The 20,886-nt window shown below is 35.8% G+C and overlaps 1 protein-coding gene across 1 annotated transcript in view; it reads left to right on the top strand.

Moving 5' to 3' along the window:
- LOC134531822 (circadian clock-controlled protein daywake-like) overlaps positions 1–20,092 on the top strand; it is a 38,445-nt gene extending 18,353 nt beyond the window's left edge. The window contains exons 2-6 of the mRNA XM_063367782.1: positions 4,647–4,739; positions 12,797–12,947; positions 14,869–15,002; positions 16,116–16,265; positions 17,824–20,092. Coding sequence (XP_063223852.1) covers positions 4,647–4,739; positions 12,797–12,947; positions 14,869–15,002; positions 16,116–16,265; positions 17,824–17,987 — 692 coding nt within the window. The 3' untranslated portion in view covers positions 17,988–20,092. The remainder of the gene's footprint in view (positions 1–4,646; positions 4,740–12,796; positions 12,948–14,868; positions 15,003–16,115; positions 16,266–17,823) is intronic.
- Positions 20,093–20,886: the final 794 nt, after the last annotated feature.

The raw sequence follows: 20,886 nt of genomic DNA, 5'->3' as shown, positions 1-20,886 counted from the left end.
TCCGACTAAGCCACGGTGGCAGGTAGCACTCAATCGTGGCGGCCTCTCGAGTGGATGGACGAACGAATGAAGACATTAACTGTTTTATAGGTCGGGTTCTTCCAGGATACTTTCTGACGTGCAAACATCTTAGGTCTCGGTGTGCGGCATTTGGTAGAAGTAATTTCGTAAAAAAATGGAACGGGAGTCGATGAACGGAAATATGCAACAAAGATGGCTGACCAAAGTTTAACAACATAAATCTGTATATAGTCACTTTCGTAAACATTACAGTACATACCAAAGGATTGGCGTGCCAAGTGAATATTTATGGTAGTGAAACTACCCTGGAATATACATTTGGTAAACTAAAATAGTCGTAGTAAAATTTAATCCCAAGTTTTAAAATACGCGAGAAAACTGCCATTACAATGATTATAAAACATATTCTCCTATTAAATTCTCAAAAGGATCCGTAGCACAATGGTAGAGGTATGCTTATAAAGCTTCAGAGCGAAGCTTCTTTTTAATAAAATAATTATAATACAATAATAAGTAATAATGTTGAATAAGCTCAGTAAGATTTAGGTTTATTTGTAGGAAATTTTTACAGACTGATCTCATTCGTTTAAGCAAAAACAAATATATAAACACATTAAAATATTTCAAGTTAATATCTTAAAAATTTCATAAGAATCACTTCTGACTTGTGCGGAAACATTGTACTACTAATTTTGTAGTAAATTTTTTCAAGATGGACAGTATTTTAATAAATATTTATTGTCAAAAATCAAGTCAAAAGGATTTCTTTTTCAAGTCTTTTTTCACTTTAATTGGAGCCGTTTCTATTGTTACGTGCTGCTATCTGCGCGTAATGGTAACAAGTAGAGTCCCGGAAATTTCGCGGATTCCTCTGGCCCCAGGATAGTATTCAAAGTTATAGGTGTGCTCGACCCATGTTTACTTTCTCATTGGTTTATTTCTTGGCGAGAACATTTTTATCCTTGTTATTTGGCACTACCTGATTCGCTTACTTCTCTCCTAGCTGGGCATCGTTGGCTCACGGTCGTAGAGGGGCGTGTCCAAACAACTGCGGGCCAATCATGAACACAGTGCGACAGTGTGGAGGTTTGCATTCTAGCTTGCGACTAAATGAATGCGTAGGGACCGGAAAAATTCGCAGATTCAATCACCTCTGGGATAGCCTCCATTATCCTCTGCATTTCTCAAGTAAACACGCGTGTTCATTGGGTACTAAATTGTGAGGCGTCTCCACTGGGTATCTTGTGATTCGACGCTTCTTTGGGTCGATAGTCTCTCATTGGCCCAGAGAGCTCCAGTTAAACTGCGTGCCAATAGCAGAACCAGCAGAATTTTACACATGTTTGAATTTCAGCCTATCACGAAATGAATCCGCGAATTTTTCCGGTCTCTATGAATGCGCGAAAATTCCGTGGCTCTTGTAACAAGCAATGTTTACGATTCAGGATGCGAATTCTAACGACGGCCGCAGAACGTACCTATGTGTGATTCGTGTCCAGAAATTTGGTTACTTGAAATGCGAATACTTAATTTATCCTAAATTTATCACACTGGTATTACTTTAAATATTTACACGTTAAATGTCATGACCAAATTTCTTATTATAAGTTTTTTTTGTAACACGAGAACACATTAATTTGCTTGTTACCGAAGTTAGATGTTCAAACATCACTGGCGAGTACTGAAACACTCGCTCACCATTTCTTTTGTAGATGGCAGGGTTTCCCCGCCACTGATTGATAAAATACCCTGGCTTACTAGAGTTAAGCTGCATCGAAGTCAGTGTGTATATGATTGGCCGACAGAGAAGTCAGTGAAATAATAGCCCTCCTCTGATTGGCTTGCGCTAGAGCCAATAAGAGGAGGAGCTCTAGCAATTTGGCGATGACCAGCTAATCAGTTGAAGACTCTTCTATCGCTGGTTTATTTTTTCAGTCAATAAACATTTATTTCACGTACTTTCGCACCATATCTCTGTGATTGAAAATCTTGCCCTCCCGTCCCTCTTCACCGGACATGAAAAAACAATGTACACACTCTCACTGCATTGTAGCTTAAACTTATGCATATATTATGTAATTGATATGTAATGAAATAAACGCTTTTGTGGCAAAGTATTCTTAACGCTGGAATCATGTATGAGCGAAATGAAACACGCAGTAAACATGTGGCTTTAAAATAAAATCTGCCCACTTCAAAAACACTCAATTGTTTACGTTTATTACAAGACGTACCTAACCATGAATAAAATTGTGTCGGGTAATAAATTAATTTCCTTGCCAAATCTTAGTGTCAACGCTACTGCTTGGTTATGTATTGTTCCAACATAAACTGCACGACAGCATTATCAACCCACCTTTAGAATTTAGACTGTCTATAATAACTATTAAATAAGTAATTATTGATTGTATTTGGTTACTAGTTCAATTAAACTACGAGTATATAACATTTTATTCCGGTGGTATTACTGACTAAATATGGTTTGTAAATCAGTTTCCGAATACAAACTTAAATGACGCATTTGACCCAAGGAATCTTGAAAAGAGCATCTTAAAGTATCTAAGCCATTTTTGTTGTCCTTCCATGGATTTGCAATTATTCTCACAGGATCGCTGATACTGCCATTCGTACAGATCGGGCAGGTCGCGTACTTTCGTGCAACCTTGCGTCATTTGAAATTTTCTGGCGCTATATTTAGAAACGAAAGTCTGTTGCTTAGCCAACCAACTTCTGTGAAGACCTTTCTTTGTGTATCTATCACTGCCAAATTATTCATTTAAAGTTTGAATTTATGGAATTTGCCGAAAAAAAAAACGTACGACTGCGGAAAAAGAATTTTATTGTTGATACACCGTTGTGTGTTAGCTTCGAAATAATTCGAGTATCATTTGACGGCTAGTTTCTCAACGAATGTAGCCTTGAGACTTAACTTTCCGTGTTGTCAAAGCTGCAAATTTAAGTGACACATTCTTACTATTTGGAAATAGCAATATTTTGCCTAAGTCACGACTTTACAAACCAGCTTACGACCTAAGTACTTTTTTATCTTTCGTAGTCTCAGTGCACCATTAGATGTAGAATAATAAACGATTATTTAATACTTACCTGATATTTCATAACATTGAAATCACAAAAAACTATCTCGTACAATTTGTTTCAAAAATATTTCTCCCTTTCTGACAACGGCTTAAATAAGTTACCGGTCGGTGGAATCAGACTAACAAACACAACAAATTCTCAAGACCCAGAACAGCAAAGAAAGAGAGCTCAGCTATGTATGCGAAATTGTGATGTTCTTAAGATGGTGGTGAAACAATTAACAATAAGTAAAGCTCTATTTGTTTCGGGCTATGCTCCATAGATGCAGGTACAGGAAACAATCATACAGCAAATTGTAACTTGATATAGCTCAACTTTATTAAAACAAAACAGAAAAAAAAGAAACCCAATTACATTAGTCATTATCTTTCGAAGTTGTAGTGGGCTAACACATCTTTGATGAAAAAATATATATATTTTTTTGTTTGCTGGCTGTATTATCAGAAATTTCAATGGTTTTCCTAAACCTTTCATTTACGTTAATTTTAGAACGTAACTGCCTGAGCAAACAAAGGTCTAACACAAATAATGTATCCGTTCTGGCTAAATCACCTGAAAATGGTACTGTGGAAATTGGGAATAATAATGATACATCTGTTCATGACCATAACTGTTTATTCCAAGGATTTTTGAAAAATTATACCAGGAACTTTTATTTACATTATTTGGAACACAAACATATAATTGTATATACAATTTTGTCGGCTTGTTTTTTTTTTTCGGTTTGTTTCGCATCATTCGAAAAATACTGCATTGATGTGGAAGACATATTTTTCGTTAGTGAGGTATTTTCTAAATTAAACATTAAGCTTTGTAATATTACGAAATTCCGCTCCTAGGATATTAAATTGGGTAAGTATTGTTTTAAGAAAGTAATCATATCTTCGAAGTTAATTATTCAAGCGGAATTTAATTTAAATTTTATGAATAATCAACAAACAACATCTAACAAATAAATTTGTACTATTTTCGGAAATTCCAAGCTTAGTGGTTGTAAAAAACGGTACGTTGGGTTTTAAGAAGGAAATTATCATATCTTCGTATCTACTAGAATATGAGTAACGAAACTGTGCATTAAATAACAGGTATAAAAACTTTATTTGCGTAATTTCCAGGAGTTTTTGCTAGAAACAGTAACAGCTTGACCGACACCATACAATTAAAATATAGGCTATGTATGAGAGAAATAAAAATTATTCGCAAAATTGTATTTGAAAGTAGATAACTAATGGAAATTCCTTAGGTTACACTTCATACACATGTTGTATACGTATAATAAAAAAAATATTTGTTTTTCTCTACAAAATTTTGTTAATGAACATTACATTGAGCCATTAGCTTGCATACGTAAGTCTTTAATTTTTATAGCCAGTTTTACTTCTTTTTTTTTTATATAATAAACGAGTGTTTTCAGACATGTTCTACTGTTAGCTTATATTGAAATGTAAGTTCTTACTTTCAGGTTATACTTGTTTTGTATCCATTTATTTGTTAAATATTTTAAAATGAATGGTTTTTGTTTTCAGCTGACTTCATCAAGACATGCTACCACAAGAAACCGGACTTCGAGGACTGCAACCGTCAAACCGTTCAGGGCATCTTTGATAAGCTGAGTCAGGGTAAGCAGAGTCAGATTGAGCACACAACACTCATCTCTACAAAGGCCTTTCAGGTAATACGTGCATTAAGTAATAAACCATAGGAACTTTCACAGACCAAACGAGTATTATACAGGTTATGAATGATGGTGCTGGATGAAGAATTTTCCTTTCTTTTTTAATCTGTTCGTTGCTTGTTTCCCGAACTGGATTCTCATGACGAAGTTTCTCCTCATCGGACAGTGCCCTTGTTGGTAATATTGTGTTCGACGGGACACGATCAGGAACAGGTTCGCTTTACAACTGCTCATTACGTCGTTGTTTCATCATCTACATGTCCTCCCAGTGTCGTTGGGTAACGTCCGTCCAATTTATCCGGGGGCTCTCCTCTTTCACTCTGGCACTCTTCTCGTGAGTACATCTCTCGTCCGTAAATGAAGGATGATGTGTCTACTATTCCCATGCGTTGAGAAATTACATCTTGCAACTATATTCATGTATTTTATCATTATTTTGTGTGCAATAGCCCAGTTAAATAATTTACAGGTTAAAACCGTTTAATATTTTCATTACAATTTATTTTCAAGCGCCTTTATAAGCTCTGCGCCACTAAAAAAAAATGTATGTTGAAAGCAAACTACCTATACTCACTTCCGTTACCCTGTAATAATGCCATCACTAAAATTACCATAATGGCTGTATAAAGTTTCTCTTAAAATTGGTTGTTATTTAAATGAAAAAAAGTTCAATTTTAAAGCGAACTTATGTTTTAATTATTAGGTAAAGCTTTCTCTTTTGAATAAATATTTTGTTAAAAATCTAATCCAGATCTTTGTACTTGTGAGCATTACTAAAAAAAAAAAAAAAAAAAAAAAAAATGTGATTTATAAAATCGAAAAAGCAATTTGATGCAGTTGTTAACTATCAAATGCGTATGTACCAAAAATAATTAATATATTTTTTTTCGCACACTGCATATTTCTTAAGAATAAAATGACAATAAACGCTGCAATCAAGGCCACTGCTTTCTTTAAGTTTAACATTTTCTCCGCATATTCTTTTGATGCTATCGCGACTCAGGATGAATCATTAGAGCGTTCATAATTTTTTTTCAGAAAACGATTTATGACTTATAATTTGGTTAGGAACCTCATTTCGCAAAGTCACACTTCACACATTGAAGGCTCGGCTCTCACAAGCCAAGTTATTTTTTTGGTCATAGTTTATGTAAAAGCTGGTAATAAAATTTTAACACGAAAGCTTCCTTGCATTTGTTTTTCTGTTAAAAATATTTTCAACAAGTACCACTTGATGTAATTGCTTATAATGGGTGTATCCTATCACGAAAGTGATAACAATTACGTAATTAGAACCCTAGCACCACGAGAGTATAAAATTATGATTGACTTCTCGGGGGCAAAACCTGGGCTCAGAACACCAATGAAGGTATTAATACATGGAGAGTGTGTTTGTTCTAAACTTAAAGTGTCTCTGGCTGGAAATTGGTCAGAAAAACAAAGGCTAATGCTAGAAGTTTGTTTAACAGCTTGAAAGTAACTCGCTAGGAAGAATAGTAAAAGTGCCATCAGGAGAGAGCATTGTTCCACAAAGAATTTAACGACACATCAACAAGGAATTACATAGAAGAAACATTTTCTGTCCTTTTTTAATAGATACCTTTGAAGACCATTTGCCAAGAAATAACGTGTAATACTACAAAAAAAAATTGTAACTTCGTACAACACATAAGGTTATTTTTGCATGAATGAAATACGTTTTTCGAGGTAATACTAAGTTTGCTGTTACGAAAATTGGCCCCAACAATTTATACTTTAATTAATGTTACATTCAAGTATAATTTTTTTAAACAATAGAACCGATAATTGAATATTAAATACTTGGGCTATATTTTGTTTTAATATGCTCATCAATGTGCGCAGTTAATATTGGAAAGATATTCAGAGAACAAATTACTTCAAATATTAAAAGCACTGGGACAACACAAAGCACAAATGCCCCGGTGAGAATCCAAACCCAGTATTACTGCGAACACTATTTTGTACTGATACAGTTTTTTTCCATGTAAATGTACAACTTTACAGTTACCTGAAATTTTGCATGAATATTTCTGTTCCATATTTAAAAAAAATACACTGTAGCGTCAAACGTCATCATAATAGAAAGAAAAAAAAATAGTTTGTTGTCTAGATGAAAAAGGTGGTTGGAAAGTGGTACTTGTTTTGACTTTAAGTATTAATACGGCAAGGATTGCACGCACAAACTCCTTGGCTTCTTTCTTTGCCTCCGCGATTACTGCAGCCGCCCATTCCGCACGAGTCGCTTCCGGTTGTGATTTTACTTTTTCCCGAAAAGTATCGTCGACAGAAATGGTCGCCGAGTTTTCTTTTCTTCTCTCTCTCTCTCTCTCTCTCTCTCTCTCTCTCTATCTATCTCTGAAGAAGATGTTTCCAGCTTTCACTGTTTAGGCGGCAGCAGATGCAGGCAAGGTCGCGCGCGTTCGGCGCTTGTCGCTGAGGTCGCGGGAGAAAGTCGCGAGCGAAAACTCGACTCGCAGAGATCACGCGCTTCAGCCACGCAGGTTTCCTCACCACACCGAGAGTGAAATCTTTTTAAAAAATTAATTTCTTGCTTTAAAACTTTACATTGGACACACGCCATTTCTAAAATTGAATATATTTAATATTTAAAAAACAATTAAAATGTACCAAAACTATTCGTGTGAAAGTACAGAAATTTGTACGTCTGTGTATTTACATGAAAAAGAACCGTGTTACCACAAAACAAGTGTTCCCAGTAATAATAGGTTTGGATTCTTACCCGGGAATTTATGCCACCGTGACGTCACATTCCAAGATGGCGGTCGGCTCCACGGCTCCACAAACTGAAGCCTGGGCCAGAAAATACATTTGTACATACATTACTAACAGGTAAATTTACAAATACATTAGGTACAAATTAATATTCTACCATACTGTATGATAACTTAACATTCAAACAGTTTTAATTAGATTGTTTATAGTATAAAGAGCTATGATGTCTTTATAAATACTGAACGGAAGTCGTCCAAGCTCAAGTTAGGTCATCTGTTTGAATTTCTACGAGCGCATGAAATTGTACCATCATATTATTTAAAAAAGTAATTAAATGTATTTATAGTTACAAACAGAGCCAAAACAAACATTAAAATATTGGCTTTAAGTCTAGACGAGATCACTAATAAAAAAAGACAATGAAAATTACGAAACATCTACAATTTAAGATACTATAGAAGTAGACAACGAAATTATGTAGTTTTGGCACTCAATAGCCTTCTGATATATATTGTGCATACTATAGATACAGAAATAATAAGCATGCATTACGCATACTACAAATGCAATTACGAGGTTACAAGCCTACAAGTCCTAAGGTATACTGCAGTACGATATGCTTGTTCTTCTAGAGCGGTATCGCTTCTAAGCGTAAGGCGCAGTCTTCTAGTCGTGCATAGGACAACTTTGAAATTTGAGCGGTGACAATAATTACGTTATATAGTGGATAAATAAGGATAAAGGTGCAATGCAAGTCTCTTGAGTACTTTCAAAAATCTTTATCAAGTGTTTCATACCTAAAAACTATCATGAAAACTTGTGTATTAGAAATTTTCACTCTTCTAAAAAAATACAACGGATACAGAACTATTCATCCGCCCTCGTTGTATTGTTAAATGCTTTTTCGTAAACACACAACATTATGATATCTCAAACAGTTTTTGAATCGAATTTTTTTTTTATCTGGGGCTCTGCATACAGTAAGTGTGCGCTGGTAGGCGGGGGCATTAAATAATAAACTTTAAGTATAACATTTGTAGTGAACCGTCACTATTAAATTCAGGCCTTACACTATGTTAATTACTTTTTTAATGATGCTAAAATTTGAAGAAAAAAATGGTATATCCTAAAACATTTTGAAATCAGGATAGGACTTTATTTTGCTATTGAACCCCCCCTCCTCCCTAAAGGAGCGCGTTTCAACTTACCGAATTCTCATTTGAGTAAACTGTTGAGCGTCAATTCTAGCAGATGATTCTGCGTTGTGCGTCTGGCCAGGAACATCTGTCCATGAATTTGTGAAGAAGAAGAACCAAATATCTGCCCACAAAGTCGCGGGTGACTGTCGTGGTTACTTTAGCAGTCACTGCAGCGGATGGCTAGCAGAGGACGGTGCCAAGGCTGCGGGGGTATACGTAACTCTTAATGTCACGTGCGGACAAAGAACCAGCCGACTGTCCTTCACTTTGAAGAGCTAACATAAACCACTCAACAAATATTGAAGCAAAGCCACATGCGTGGAAAAATCGATAACTATTTAAATATGCACACGCGTATTTCAGAACGAAGCCTATTCTTGGCTTCTAAGTTGAGGCCACGTGACCACAAAGAACATTTTACAGCACTGCATTACAAAAAGACTACAACATGAAGAATAGTCAAACAGTTTACAAGACAAGCGATAAACTTAAGACATTTCTAGACACTGTGAAAGACGAAGCATTGTCTAAGAATTTTTGAATATAAAGTACCATGTAACTGCAAGAAGTAACATGTGGAACAAACTGGCAGAAGTTTAACCAAAATATTATTTGGAAATTAAAAAAAAAATCATGTGAGTTTAGTACTTGCCAGAAATGTGTAACATCTAACCTCAGTAACGAACAAATTCATATTTCTTCGCAAATTGGTTTCCAAGGAATATTTTGTAAAAGTACAGAAAAAGTGTTTTTGTGTGTTTTTCTTCCCTTGTCACCCAAACAAATTTGTACAATTTTTGACTGGGAATAACCAGCAAATTTTGAAGTTGGCCAACCTGTTAAACTAAGTTAATCAAATTTTGTACTCACCATGGAAGTAAGAAGTTAGGGAGTTGGTGTGTGCAAACTGTCATGTTAATAATTGAAATTAAAATTAGTACATTTTCCTTTCCCATTTAAATGGTATTTTTTTTTTGTTTTAGTTAAGTTTCACACTAATTCCTTCCTAATGTGTTGTAAACTTCTTTGTTGAACTATACTGTCGTAAATATGGTATTTTCCTTGTTCTTACAAGCTAGATTCTTTCAATCCTGCATTACATATTACAAGCATTATTCTTATACTGCTGCGTTTTGTTTTACAAAGCAATTGCTAACTTATATTCTAGAACATACGCTAATACTTCCATAGTACACACTCACTGAAGAGACCCTGAGCAGATATACATAGCCTGCGGGAGAAGCCAAATGAATGGGACATGCGTGACTGAGTGACGTCATCCAAGGCCGGGTTCAGTGCAAGTGCACACAGGAAGAAGAAGATCACAGATAACTGCAACGTCAAAGAAGAAAGGATGATGTTAGGTGATGAAACGAGAAACTGCAAACAGGACAAACTTACAAAATCTTGATTTGACACATCCTGTTGTCAGACGAATTACGATTTTTTTTAGGTAAATACTGTTTTGAAAATCTGCAGCTGCAGCGCTGCAGTCGGCATTACGCACATGCGGGCTATGTACCCACATCTGTTGGCAAGCCACAGACGCCATTACGGAAACATTCTAACTTGTTTACGTTTGTTTCTGAGTACTTAAAATGCCTCCGTCGATTGAGAATCCCACCGACTGTTAAATACGGGCTGCGATTCGTTATCTCAGTCCTAATGGAGTAAAAGCTGCTGAAATTCATCGTGAGATCAGTGAACTGCATTGAGAAATATTTAATATCGATGAAATGGTACGAGAACGGGTTAGAGTTCTTAAAGAAAGCTGCACGAATGTTAATGACGGGGAACTAAGTGGGCGACCTTCGTTAATTACTGAAGATTTGGTGAAGAAAGTTAAAAAAAAATTGAAAGAGAACATACTTTTACAGTTTCTACATCATTTGACGTGTTGCAGTGGTTGTTAAATCAGGTGTTAGACTTCAATGAGGAATGGATTTAAAAGCTGGGTGTAAGATATGTTACCTGCCTTAATATTGGTGAAAATTATGTAGAAAAGTAGAATAAGATACAGCCTTACATGTAAAAATATAAATGACTAGCTGCAGTACCCGGTGTTTCCCGGGCTGAATACAGGGTGATTGATATATTGTCTGCGAGTTAAAGCAAAATGGATAGCGCTGTATGGCAGTGTGGTGGACATAGAGAAATGACACACAATTGCTATTTGTATGTCTTTGACCTATGATTTTCTATTTACCCATGGCGATCGATTGAACGTTTTAAAATTTGATGCGCTGTAGCACCATCTAGCGGCGTTACAAAAAAAAATGGATAGCATAAAAATTTATCCATGAAAAACACTTCTATACGCCAACTTTCATGGCGATCGGTCAAACGGTGTCGGAGTTTATCAACGTCCTACATACCAACATCCTATAATATATATAAAAGAAAATCTACTTTTTTTCTTTAAAAACGAAACTTACTTAAAAAAACACTTTTCTACTGCAATATAGTTACACACCTTCGCAATAAGTTCGCATAATGCAGTGTGCACATGGTTTTTTTTCTGGAACTCATAGAACGAGACACTACAGAAGCATTATAAAAGGTAGTGGTGTCTATTAGAATACTGTTATTTGTAATAAGGTTTTCGTATTATAGCATTCACATCACAACGGTTCCCGTTCCTTAAAACGTTTTCAGTACTTAAGGCTAAGGAATGTCTGACATAATCTATTGTCATAAATAAAACTCAAATTCACCATAGTTCAATGTTAAAAGAAAAGCCTTTTTCAGGGCTACCTAAACATGTATGTTGGTCGCCATGCTTTACCCCATTACCACATGGACACTGAAGCCGCTGATGATCTGCGGTATGCTGCGGGACATCCAAAACATTGTGACCCAAGCAAACAGTGTTAAAAAACGGTCCCTCGTTGCAAAAATACCAGTAGTAAGTTTTATTATCGTTTCCAATGTTTTTTTTTTTGGGTTGCTTAATACGAATCTGGAGTTCTACAAAATTTCCTGGTGCGTTTTGAAATATTCACAATAGGACAAATTTTCACACTTGTTTTGTTTTTCACTTATTATATCAACAGTATATGTGGTAGCGAAAAACTTACTTTGCACATTTTCAAATAGGATTAAATTTTCCACAATCTTAGCTAAATTGCATCTTTATACGTCTCATAGTTTCCGAAATACAGCACTTTAAAGATGGTAATTTTTATTTCCAAAAGGAGACAGTTTAAGTTTTGGATCATATTTTGAGCCAACTATTGGGGAACATTCTGTTATTATGAGAAAAAATAGTTAGGAGGGAAATAGTAATAAATATATTTAACTTTAAGTCAATTTTGGGCGAAGTGCACTTGTTGCAATGTGGAAACAGTTTCAAAAGGACGATATTTTATGGAAGTGACATTGTTAACGACGGAAATTCTGTATCATGCTTGTTAACTATCATCAGGCGTGATCAAGCACCATTTCCACAGTGTTTTGGGCGTCACAATATGGCGATAGTGAGGACGGAATTTTCTGCAACTACGTCACAGCATGTCATCATCCGATAATTCTTAACTCCATGCCTCAAATTACTTTTAATTTGGAAAGAGTGAACGCGACAACGGCCGTCCCTACTTAAAGAATCATACGAAATAAAAAACACGAATAAATTTATGGGTGTCAGAAAAAATGCTATCTACACATGTGTTTCAATGTTTCAAAAAATTGCAAATAAAAAAAACATAAATTTGAATTACACCAAGTCTTCATGCGTGGATACATTACACATTTGCTTTAAACAAACAGATGCAAGAAATGTTGTTCACCATTTACTATATAACTACACTTAGAGATCTGTGTACTTAAATTTCAGATATCGTTAACGAATATTACATGGTTTAAACAAAACTTAATTAAAATATATTAGTAATTTTCTTATTATTATAATGTATTTTTAAAAAATATTAGACCGTTACTCATAGCTGTGAAGGAATTTTGACATCATAATCCAGCCGTAAAATCCTTTTTACGTTTATTGAGGGCTGCCATCCAAGCAGACGTTACTGAATTAAATTCTGTGTGTTTTCAGGCTATCCTGAGATCGGCCTGTTGCCCACAGACCCGCTGCGGGTAAGCAAGATCAACATCTTCCAAGGAAACGATGGTCCTGTGACCATCAATGCCTCGCTGAACGACGTGATCATACGCGGGTTATCCGGTATCAAGGTAATCAAGAACAAGTAAGTGAACCATCACTATTTTTTACTTCCTAAATTAGGAAACTTTACCTGGTACTATGAAAATGATCACGATTCGTTTGTGACTTAGACAAATAAATAGTTTTTGACGTGAATTACAAACCGAAACATAAATGCAAAGTTTAGAACGTTATATAATAATAACATATTTAACTTTCATATTTTCATATAGAAAGTACTACTAATAAAGTGAGTACACTTTTATGTGGTTTGTTTGCTTGACTCATATTTGCAAAGTCATGTACAGTACTTAGAATAGCAGTTTATGCATATTTTGAATAACAAAAAAAAATTTAGTCCATCCATTTAGAGATAAGAATTTGGAAAATTTTGACATTTAGCCTTACTATTTAGGCTAGTCTTCAATTAGTGATAGCTAGATAAATTGACATTAGCTAAAAATGTTACTAGAGGAAATAAAATAGAAAATTTCTTATAGCCCGATTTCTTTCTTTATCACGTGGGCACATTTTTACACCTGAGTGTGTGTATGAAGTCATTTTGGTGAAATCTGAGGAGTTTTAGGTATTTTATTTAAATACAGTTCATGCAAAAAGTTTTTCACAAATACAATTTTTTAATTTTTAAATGTTTGAACTTATATTGGCCAGCATCCCAAGTTACTCTGAAACTTTAAAACACGGTTATCTAACGGAAAATCCAATGCTCTTTCGCATGATGTGATTGTGTTTGTTGTAGTATAAGTATTTATTTAAGTATTAACGTTTTTATTTGGTAAGGTAATTAAAATTTGAGAAAAAACATAACATGAAATATCCCTTGAAGAAGAGATATTTCCTAAAATTGATTCCAACATTCTCACAGTTAAATACCTGAGATATTTTGAACGCTATGTTTTAACGAAGCCAGATTTCGACAGCCAAACGATATATGAAATGGTTATGGAATATTTCGATTCATATTTATATTTTCTTACACTGTAATATTTTTGTAAATGGAGCAGAAATATTCATGTAAAATTACAGATGTTTGTAAATTTTCACATTTACAAGAACACAACTATATCACTACAGAATATAGTCCGCAGTAATACTAGGCTCGGATTCTTACCCGGGCGTTTATGCTTTGTGTTGTCCTCCCAGTACCTTCAATACTAAAAGGTTTTTTGTAAACTGTTCCCTGAATAGCTTTGCAGTATTTACTGTGGTCATTAATAAGCATAAAAAGATTGGTTGTCTGGAAAGTCGGTTTACGGACGATAGTTTAACGTGACGTCATAACAAAACATTGATGAAATGATTTCATTATTTTATGAATAAAATTGAATAATTATTATTGAATTATCACTATTTTGTATGGATACAAAGAATGAGTGAAATGCAATCTACAATTTAATTGATAAATTTACTTTTACTTGCACTCATTAATTCAAATATGTTTATTACTTTAACGAAGAGATGATTTTAACTATAACTTTTATACATGTTTGCTATTTAACTTCTTCCAATCTGTGTTATTCTGTTAAGGATAGGACGATGATAGGAAAAGTAGGCGACGAATGAACAGTGTTTCAAGTTTAACGTGCCTCGAAAATCTCAAATCGATGGTTGTTCCAATCGAGTGGAAGAGAGGTAGATGCGGCGCAAGCGTAACGGGACAATGTGCGTTACGGGACACTTTTTCGTGCGTGCAGCCGGCGTTTCATCAATTTATTAGACGTTGTGACTTCAAAAACAAAACAAAAAAAATTCCAGTTTTTTGAATATCCGATTTTCTTTTCCGTGGTTAAAACGAAAGAAACAAGCAGTATTATCTGGAAAGAAACTTGCAAACATAACCGTAGGGAAAGGAATGGCTTGTGAAGGCGCAGCAAGTGAGTGTGTGTGTGTGTGCAGCAGAGGGAGAGGGTTGGCGGAACCTGGACGACGCGCTGTGTCCGCAGGGTGGACTTCAAGACGTACAGCTTCGCGACGGAGATGCAGGTGCCCGACCTGCGGGTGGAGGGCAACTACACCCTGAAGGGCCGGGTGCTGCTGCTGCCCCTCGTGGGCAGAGGCGACGCCTGGTTCGAGCCGCGTGAGTGTAACTTATCCTCTGGCGTATCGGGTTTGATTGCAAAACCATCACCGTCAGAAAGCGCTACCTGTAGGCTTTAAAGTTGACCGGAGAAACAGCTAGAGGTTTGACAGCACTATCTACCGAGTATTCTGTACATTACTTCGAGAGAAATGCTGCTGTATTCATTCCATAGACTGTATAAGAAAATATGGCAGAATTCCATTTCGTTATGGTACTTTTCAGCCTTTTTTCGAAGATGGCAGGCGGAATACAACATTTATGGTAGTTTTCCAGTATGGCAGACTTCCGCGCCGCCAACATATCAGCTGGCAGTTCTCGCCGGCGACTAACCTTGGTGACAAGCAAATTTGTGTTCTCACGGTGCAAAATACACTTGTAATACGAAACTCGTCATGACATTTAAAGCGGAATTCTTTAAAATAACGCCACGCGTGATAAGTACTATGTGCGTGTTGTGTTCTCAACTGCATTTCTTGACGCGAATCACACGTAGTTTCAGCACCAACCTCTAGAATTCGTTGCCGGAACAGCTGCGTCGACTACTGAATCAGTTGATTTAATTGATTAGCACACCGAAATTATATACTATATAATGATGCGGCTCCAATAAAAGATAAAGAAGACTTTAAAAATACTTATCCTCGGGTTTGGGCCTGATTTTCGACACGTTATTTTATTAAAACACTGCCCATTCCATGCGACTTCTGTTCCATTCACGAAATTACTCTTACAAAATGCCTTATACCGAGAGCTAAGATGTTACACATCAAAAAACTCACACGCATTTAATTAATTATTAAAATGCTGGAAGTATGAAAATACAATTCATGGTTATGCTAGGTAAAGTAAAGATCGCAGGTTTTCGCAGCCACTGTTTGGAGTTGCTTGGCTTCTGGGCTGTTTGTAGCCGCGTATTCGAAGGCGAAGGTATCACCGACGTTTCGGTCGACGTTGAAGTCGCCATCAAGAGAGAGCAGTTACATTTAATTTAAAATTACGATTAACAGTAAAATTAATCTAAATGAATTAGATTTTGAAATAATAACCTACCGAAATATTATATAAATCATACAACAGTGACATCAGCAATGTGTGTGTGACGCTCCACAGAGAACATGCGGGTGATGTCGAAGCAGACAATAGTCCTGAAGGAGCACGACGGCCACTTGTTCTTCGACGTGAAGCGCGTCGACGTGACCTACGAGGTGTCCAGCCTGAAGATGAGACTGAACAATCTATACAACGGCCGCAAGATCCTGGGTCAGTACAGTCACCTCAACCATGGCGCATTATTATCCTTACTTCCTCTTTCCAGTGCACGCTTTCTGTCCTTGTTTCGGCGCGCCCTGTTGCCAGATGCACGCCATAGAGCGCAAAATTCATAGAAACAACTTTCCAATGTAATCAAAATAAATCATTAGGTTAATGTATCAGATATTGTATTTTGAAAGTTACAATTTGGAATGAGGATGGTGTAAATCAATTTTCGTGGTGTATTTAATCAAGAACTTCATATTATAATTTCCATTATTTACTTAAGGTGACGTAATTTAAAGACGCCATCTTGGTTTCAACTGTTTTAGTCAACTATTTGTTTACAGTATTTAATTTTAAGAAGTTTTGCTCTTTTCAGCATTTTAGTTACTTTCTTGGAATGCCTTGTTACTAATAGCAAATATTACAGTAGGTTAATATAGGCAAGTCGTCGAAAATCCGCGAGACAAGTGATGCTCAGTGATCCTGGCGGCACGAGTTGTACTTAGTGTTGTGATCAATGTTGTTAGTACGAGATTTTGAGTTTTTATTTCACATTAATTTTTTTTAAATTTCATTTGTATAATCTTGAAGTATGAATACACATTTTCATTTCCTCGGAGTAATACGAATACGACATAATAGCATTATTTTCAGTACAAGAACAGTTTATTTTTCTTAGCATTTAAGAAAAAAAACTGTGCCTTATTACATCTACGGACAACTAAGTCACACCATTAAAACGTACACAAATTTCTATTTAACGCGTATGCTTACAGCTCTCGCCGCTAGGATCGCTGTAGTAGCGCATTCTCGCGATTCGCTCATGTTAACTGTCCTGAGTTTCCTATCTTGTCTTCTACAATATTTGCTAATAGTGACTGACTGTTACAAATAGTTTCTTCTGGGAGATTATAATTGGTGTTTAGCATTTAATTATTTTTCTGACAGAATGACTACAATTGTATTAATACTGTCAATAGACACTATTTTATTGTCTTTTCAAAAAGTATAAAGTTAATTTCTTCAAAATTATATATAATGTTTGATTTGATTGAAAAAAACTTAAACTTATTAAAACAGTAACAAAACATTATCATTTAAAAACAGATGTACAAGATCTTGCGAAAACATCTTGTGAGCGAGTGAGTATGTTGAGCGCGTATTGTGTTATCGAAACCCGCAGAGCTAGTATCAACGTCTCCCTCAAATGTGTTTTTTTCCGTCGTAGGTAGCTAATAAATTTATCCGATGATATTGAGTTTTAAGTAAAAATGTTTTCAAGTTAATTTAAACTATGGCAATCTCGGTCACTGTGCGACATTCTTCTTCTTTGAGAGCGTTGTCTTGTTTATTATGTCATGAAATTATTGTCTGGACATTTTTTTTTCTGAACGGTTTTTTGTCTTGTCAATGATGTGTTGGTATTTCGACGATTTCGGTCTGGAAAATGTCTCGACGATGTTCTCTTGTCGATGTGGTCTTGATGATGTATTGTTGGTGATATCTCGACGACGTTGTCTTGTCAAAGTTGCCTCGACGATGTTGTTGTTGTCCCTGGCAGAGGACAGCACCAACAACTACATCAACAACAACTGGCGCGCCGTGGGCGAGACGCTGCAGCCCATCCTGGAGAGGACGTGCGCGGACATCGTCTACACCATCATGAAGAAGCTGTTCGACGAGACGCCCGCCGAGTTCTACATCGCCGACGTGGGCGAACACTGAGGACTCTTCCCTGACTGCTCTTCACTTTCCAACCCGGGCCCCGGTGCCTTCGGTCCTGGCTTCTGCCACACCTGCCGAGCCCAGACTGAGGCGTGCGTGCCGCTTAGTGATGGGCGAAACCGAGTAGTTGTAATGATCGATTTTCATAATCGATTTTCATATTCGATTCATGCTACCGAAATCTTGTGACGCAGTTGAAACTTGAGATGGTTTTTTTTGTTACTTCTGTATTATGTGTACATACACAGATTTTTTTTTTTTTTTTTAGCATTCTTCAGTTTTAAAATGCCATGCCATTTCCCGTAAAAAATAAGGATACAAATTTAGATATTATGAGTATAAAATGGAATGGAAAAAAAAACTCAACTGAAATTCCACTTGTAAAACAAAATGCATGGAGGTATATGAAAACTTTCCTACGAATTCTGCAAGGTATCCTTGCTTTCAGTGATCAAGCATTCGGCCACGCGAAAGATATTTACTTTGTAACAGTAGAGACTAGTTATATTGTGCTTGGGTGAAGGAAAGAGTGAAGATGAATAGATTTTTTCATATTTAAGGAGTTAATGAATCGATGATAACATAGGAACACACACATTCTGCCCAACACTGGATTACGCGCGCCTCATTCTTGGACTAAAAGGTGCAACGAACCACGGGTAGTTAAACGGAGTCTACTCTTCCTGTCTCCTTTGTTTCACATCCCATCCTATGACTGCTGAAATAAGCTTGGAACTGAAATTAGGCTCAACAAGGCATTATGGCTGAACAGTACTCTGTCGCATGTAGTTGGCACATGTGATGTCTAGGGCCACAGATTTTTCGCCAAATACTGTGAACACACGCAATATAGCCTTGTGTAGTTACAGAGATTTCCAGAATCCGTGTAAATATTTGAAGAGAAGCTAAAATGCATACACTTAAATTACATTCTCTTTGGATCATAAGTAGTTTTGATACGCCCCGAAATTTTTAGTTATTAAATAATACCGTGGTTTAATTTTTTTGAAAATTATAATTTTTGTTCTTGGTTAGCTATCTTTTTAAAATGTTATATTTATACTAAGTGCTTTTTCTCTGTAAGAAATCAGATCTCCAGAAAAGAGAAAATTAAAAATTCTTAATAATTTTTTTGTTAGTTTAAGTGTGAATGTGCTTCTTTCTTAGTTGTATTTTTTTTTTAAATTGATCACTTCTTTGTTTTCTATTTAATATTTTTTTTGTAAAAGTAATATTTTTTTTTCTATCTGTGATGTAGTGTAAGACAAGGTAGTGTCCCGGCCTAAACTTTTCCACGTGTAAAAATAAGATGATAAAATAGATAACATTACTATACTCAAATATCACGATCTCACGCAATCTGGCCGGGAGATAAAAATGTGAATGCAGTAGACACCGACTCATAACTTGTTATAGAAGTGTGTGGCGTTCATTCTGGTACCAGGAAATAACGTGAATTCGGGAAGGTCTCTGGTTCGGCAGGGACAAATACGTCTCTTTATCTTCCTGTTGGCTGATGTCTCTACGATATGTACCCACGCTAATGGAAAGTATAATTTGAAGCCCGGTGACAGTAACGCTAGTAAGCCGTGATTCGTGTGGAATTAGTTGACGCGTGAATAGTTAAAAAAAAAAAAAACAGCCAAATGTGTGCTACATAGTCCTGCGAATTTTGCGTTATTTACTTCTACTACGTTAGACTCCACAAACTTGTACATGCACGATTAAAAAGTAAGTGCAGAGATTTTTCGCGAATAAAAAAACTGAACCCCAATTATTCTGCATTATGGTATGCCCGTGCCAGCTGTTGCTTCCTTTTGATTGGCGGCCGTCTGAGAGAGAAGCCATTGCCTTATTTGACCGGGCCATTCAGGGAGGCGTTTACTTCCGCTATGAATTACAGTAGACATGTACCTGAAAGAAACTCGACCGATCACGATGCTACAGTGTTTTAACTCTCAAACATTCTCGTAACCTTTTCGCGGAAAGTGCATGCCCTAGAACTATTTATTCGCACATGTTGTGCAACACATTGGAGTTTTAAAAAATGCAGTCTACTGCATTTTATTGTAGATACAGCCAAATAAATATTTTAGTTTTTAAAAGTGTTTTTTTTTAATTTGCTGCATTTTTATTACTATACATTCAATATAAAGAAAACTGATAGGATAGAAATCGGAAATGATTGTAAGATTTCTCTTTCTATATTTAAGTGGATTTTTTACTGATATTTTCCTTGTAATTTTTATTGGTTATTCAGCATGCAGCATGAAGCATGCAAGCTTAAAAAATATTATTGATTTTTCAGCAGTGAACAAAACTATTTGTGTGACTCCCAGTTGAGACTTGGAGTGTAATATAACTTTTTTACTCTTAAACGAATCAAAAAATTCAACTGCAAATTTTATACAAAATTTTTATTATTGGAAATAAATGAGGGAGAGCAGGAGTGGATAGTTCATTCATCGAGTCCAGAATATGAATAAACATTTAGTGTCTTGTTAGATACATAAGATTAATTTATGAGAAAGTATTTAAATACACGATTAAATAAAACATATTAATATTCTTTTTCCACTGAACATTAAAAGTAGAATGGGTAAAATAGTTCTTAACATGAAAACATTTTTTAGCTCTCAAAATATCAGAACATTAGCCAATAGTGCTACATAACATAACTTGCTGAACTCATGCACCATATTGAATTCGCACACTGCACACAATCAGTGCGCAAGAGAAGAAGTTGTGAGCTCAGAGAATTGAGGTTTTTCATTAGGATGTGTAATTAGGAATGGTTTGGTAGTGGATTTTGCCCAATATCCTGCATCTGGCATTTTCGTTTCGACGACAAACCCACCTGTTGCGAACCAGACAGTTGGATTCTTCCAGGAATCTCATA

Source organism: Bacillus rossius, chromosome 5 (assembly GCF_032445375.1).
Source record: "Bacillus rossius redtenbacheri isolate Brsri chromosome 5, Brsri_v3, whole genome shotgun sequence".
NCBI classification, from domain to species: Eukaryota; Metazoa; Arthropoda; class Insecta; order Phasmatodea; family Bacillidae; genus Bacillus; species Bacillus rossius.
Note: the sequence above shows the minus strand (reverse complement) of the source record. Positions and strands in the feature narration are given on the sequence as shown.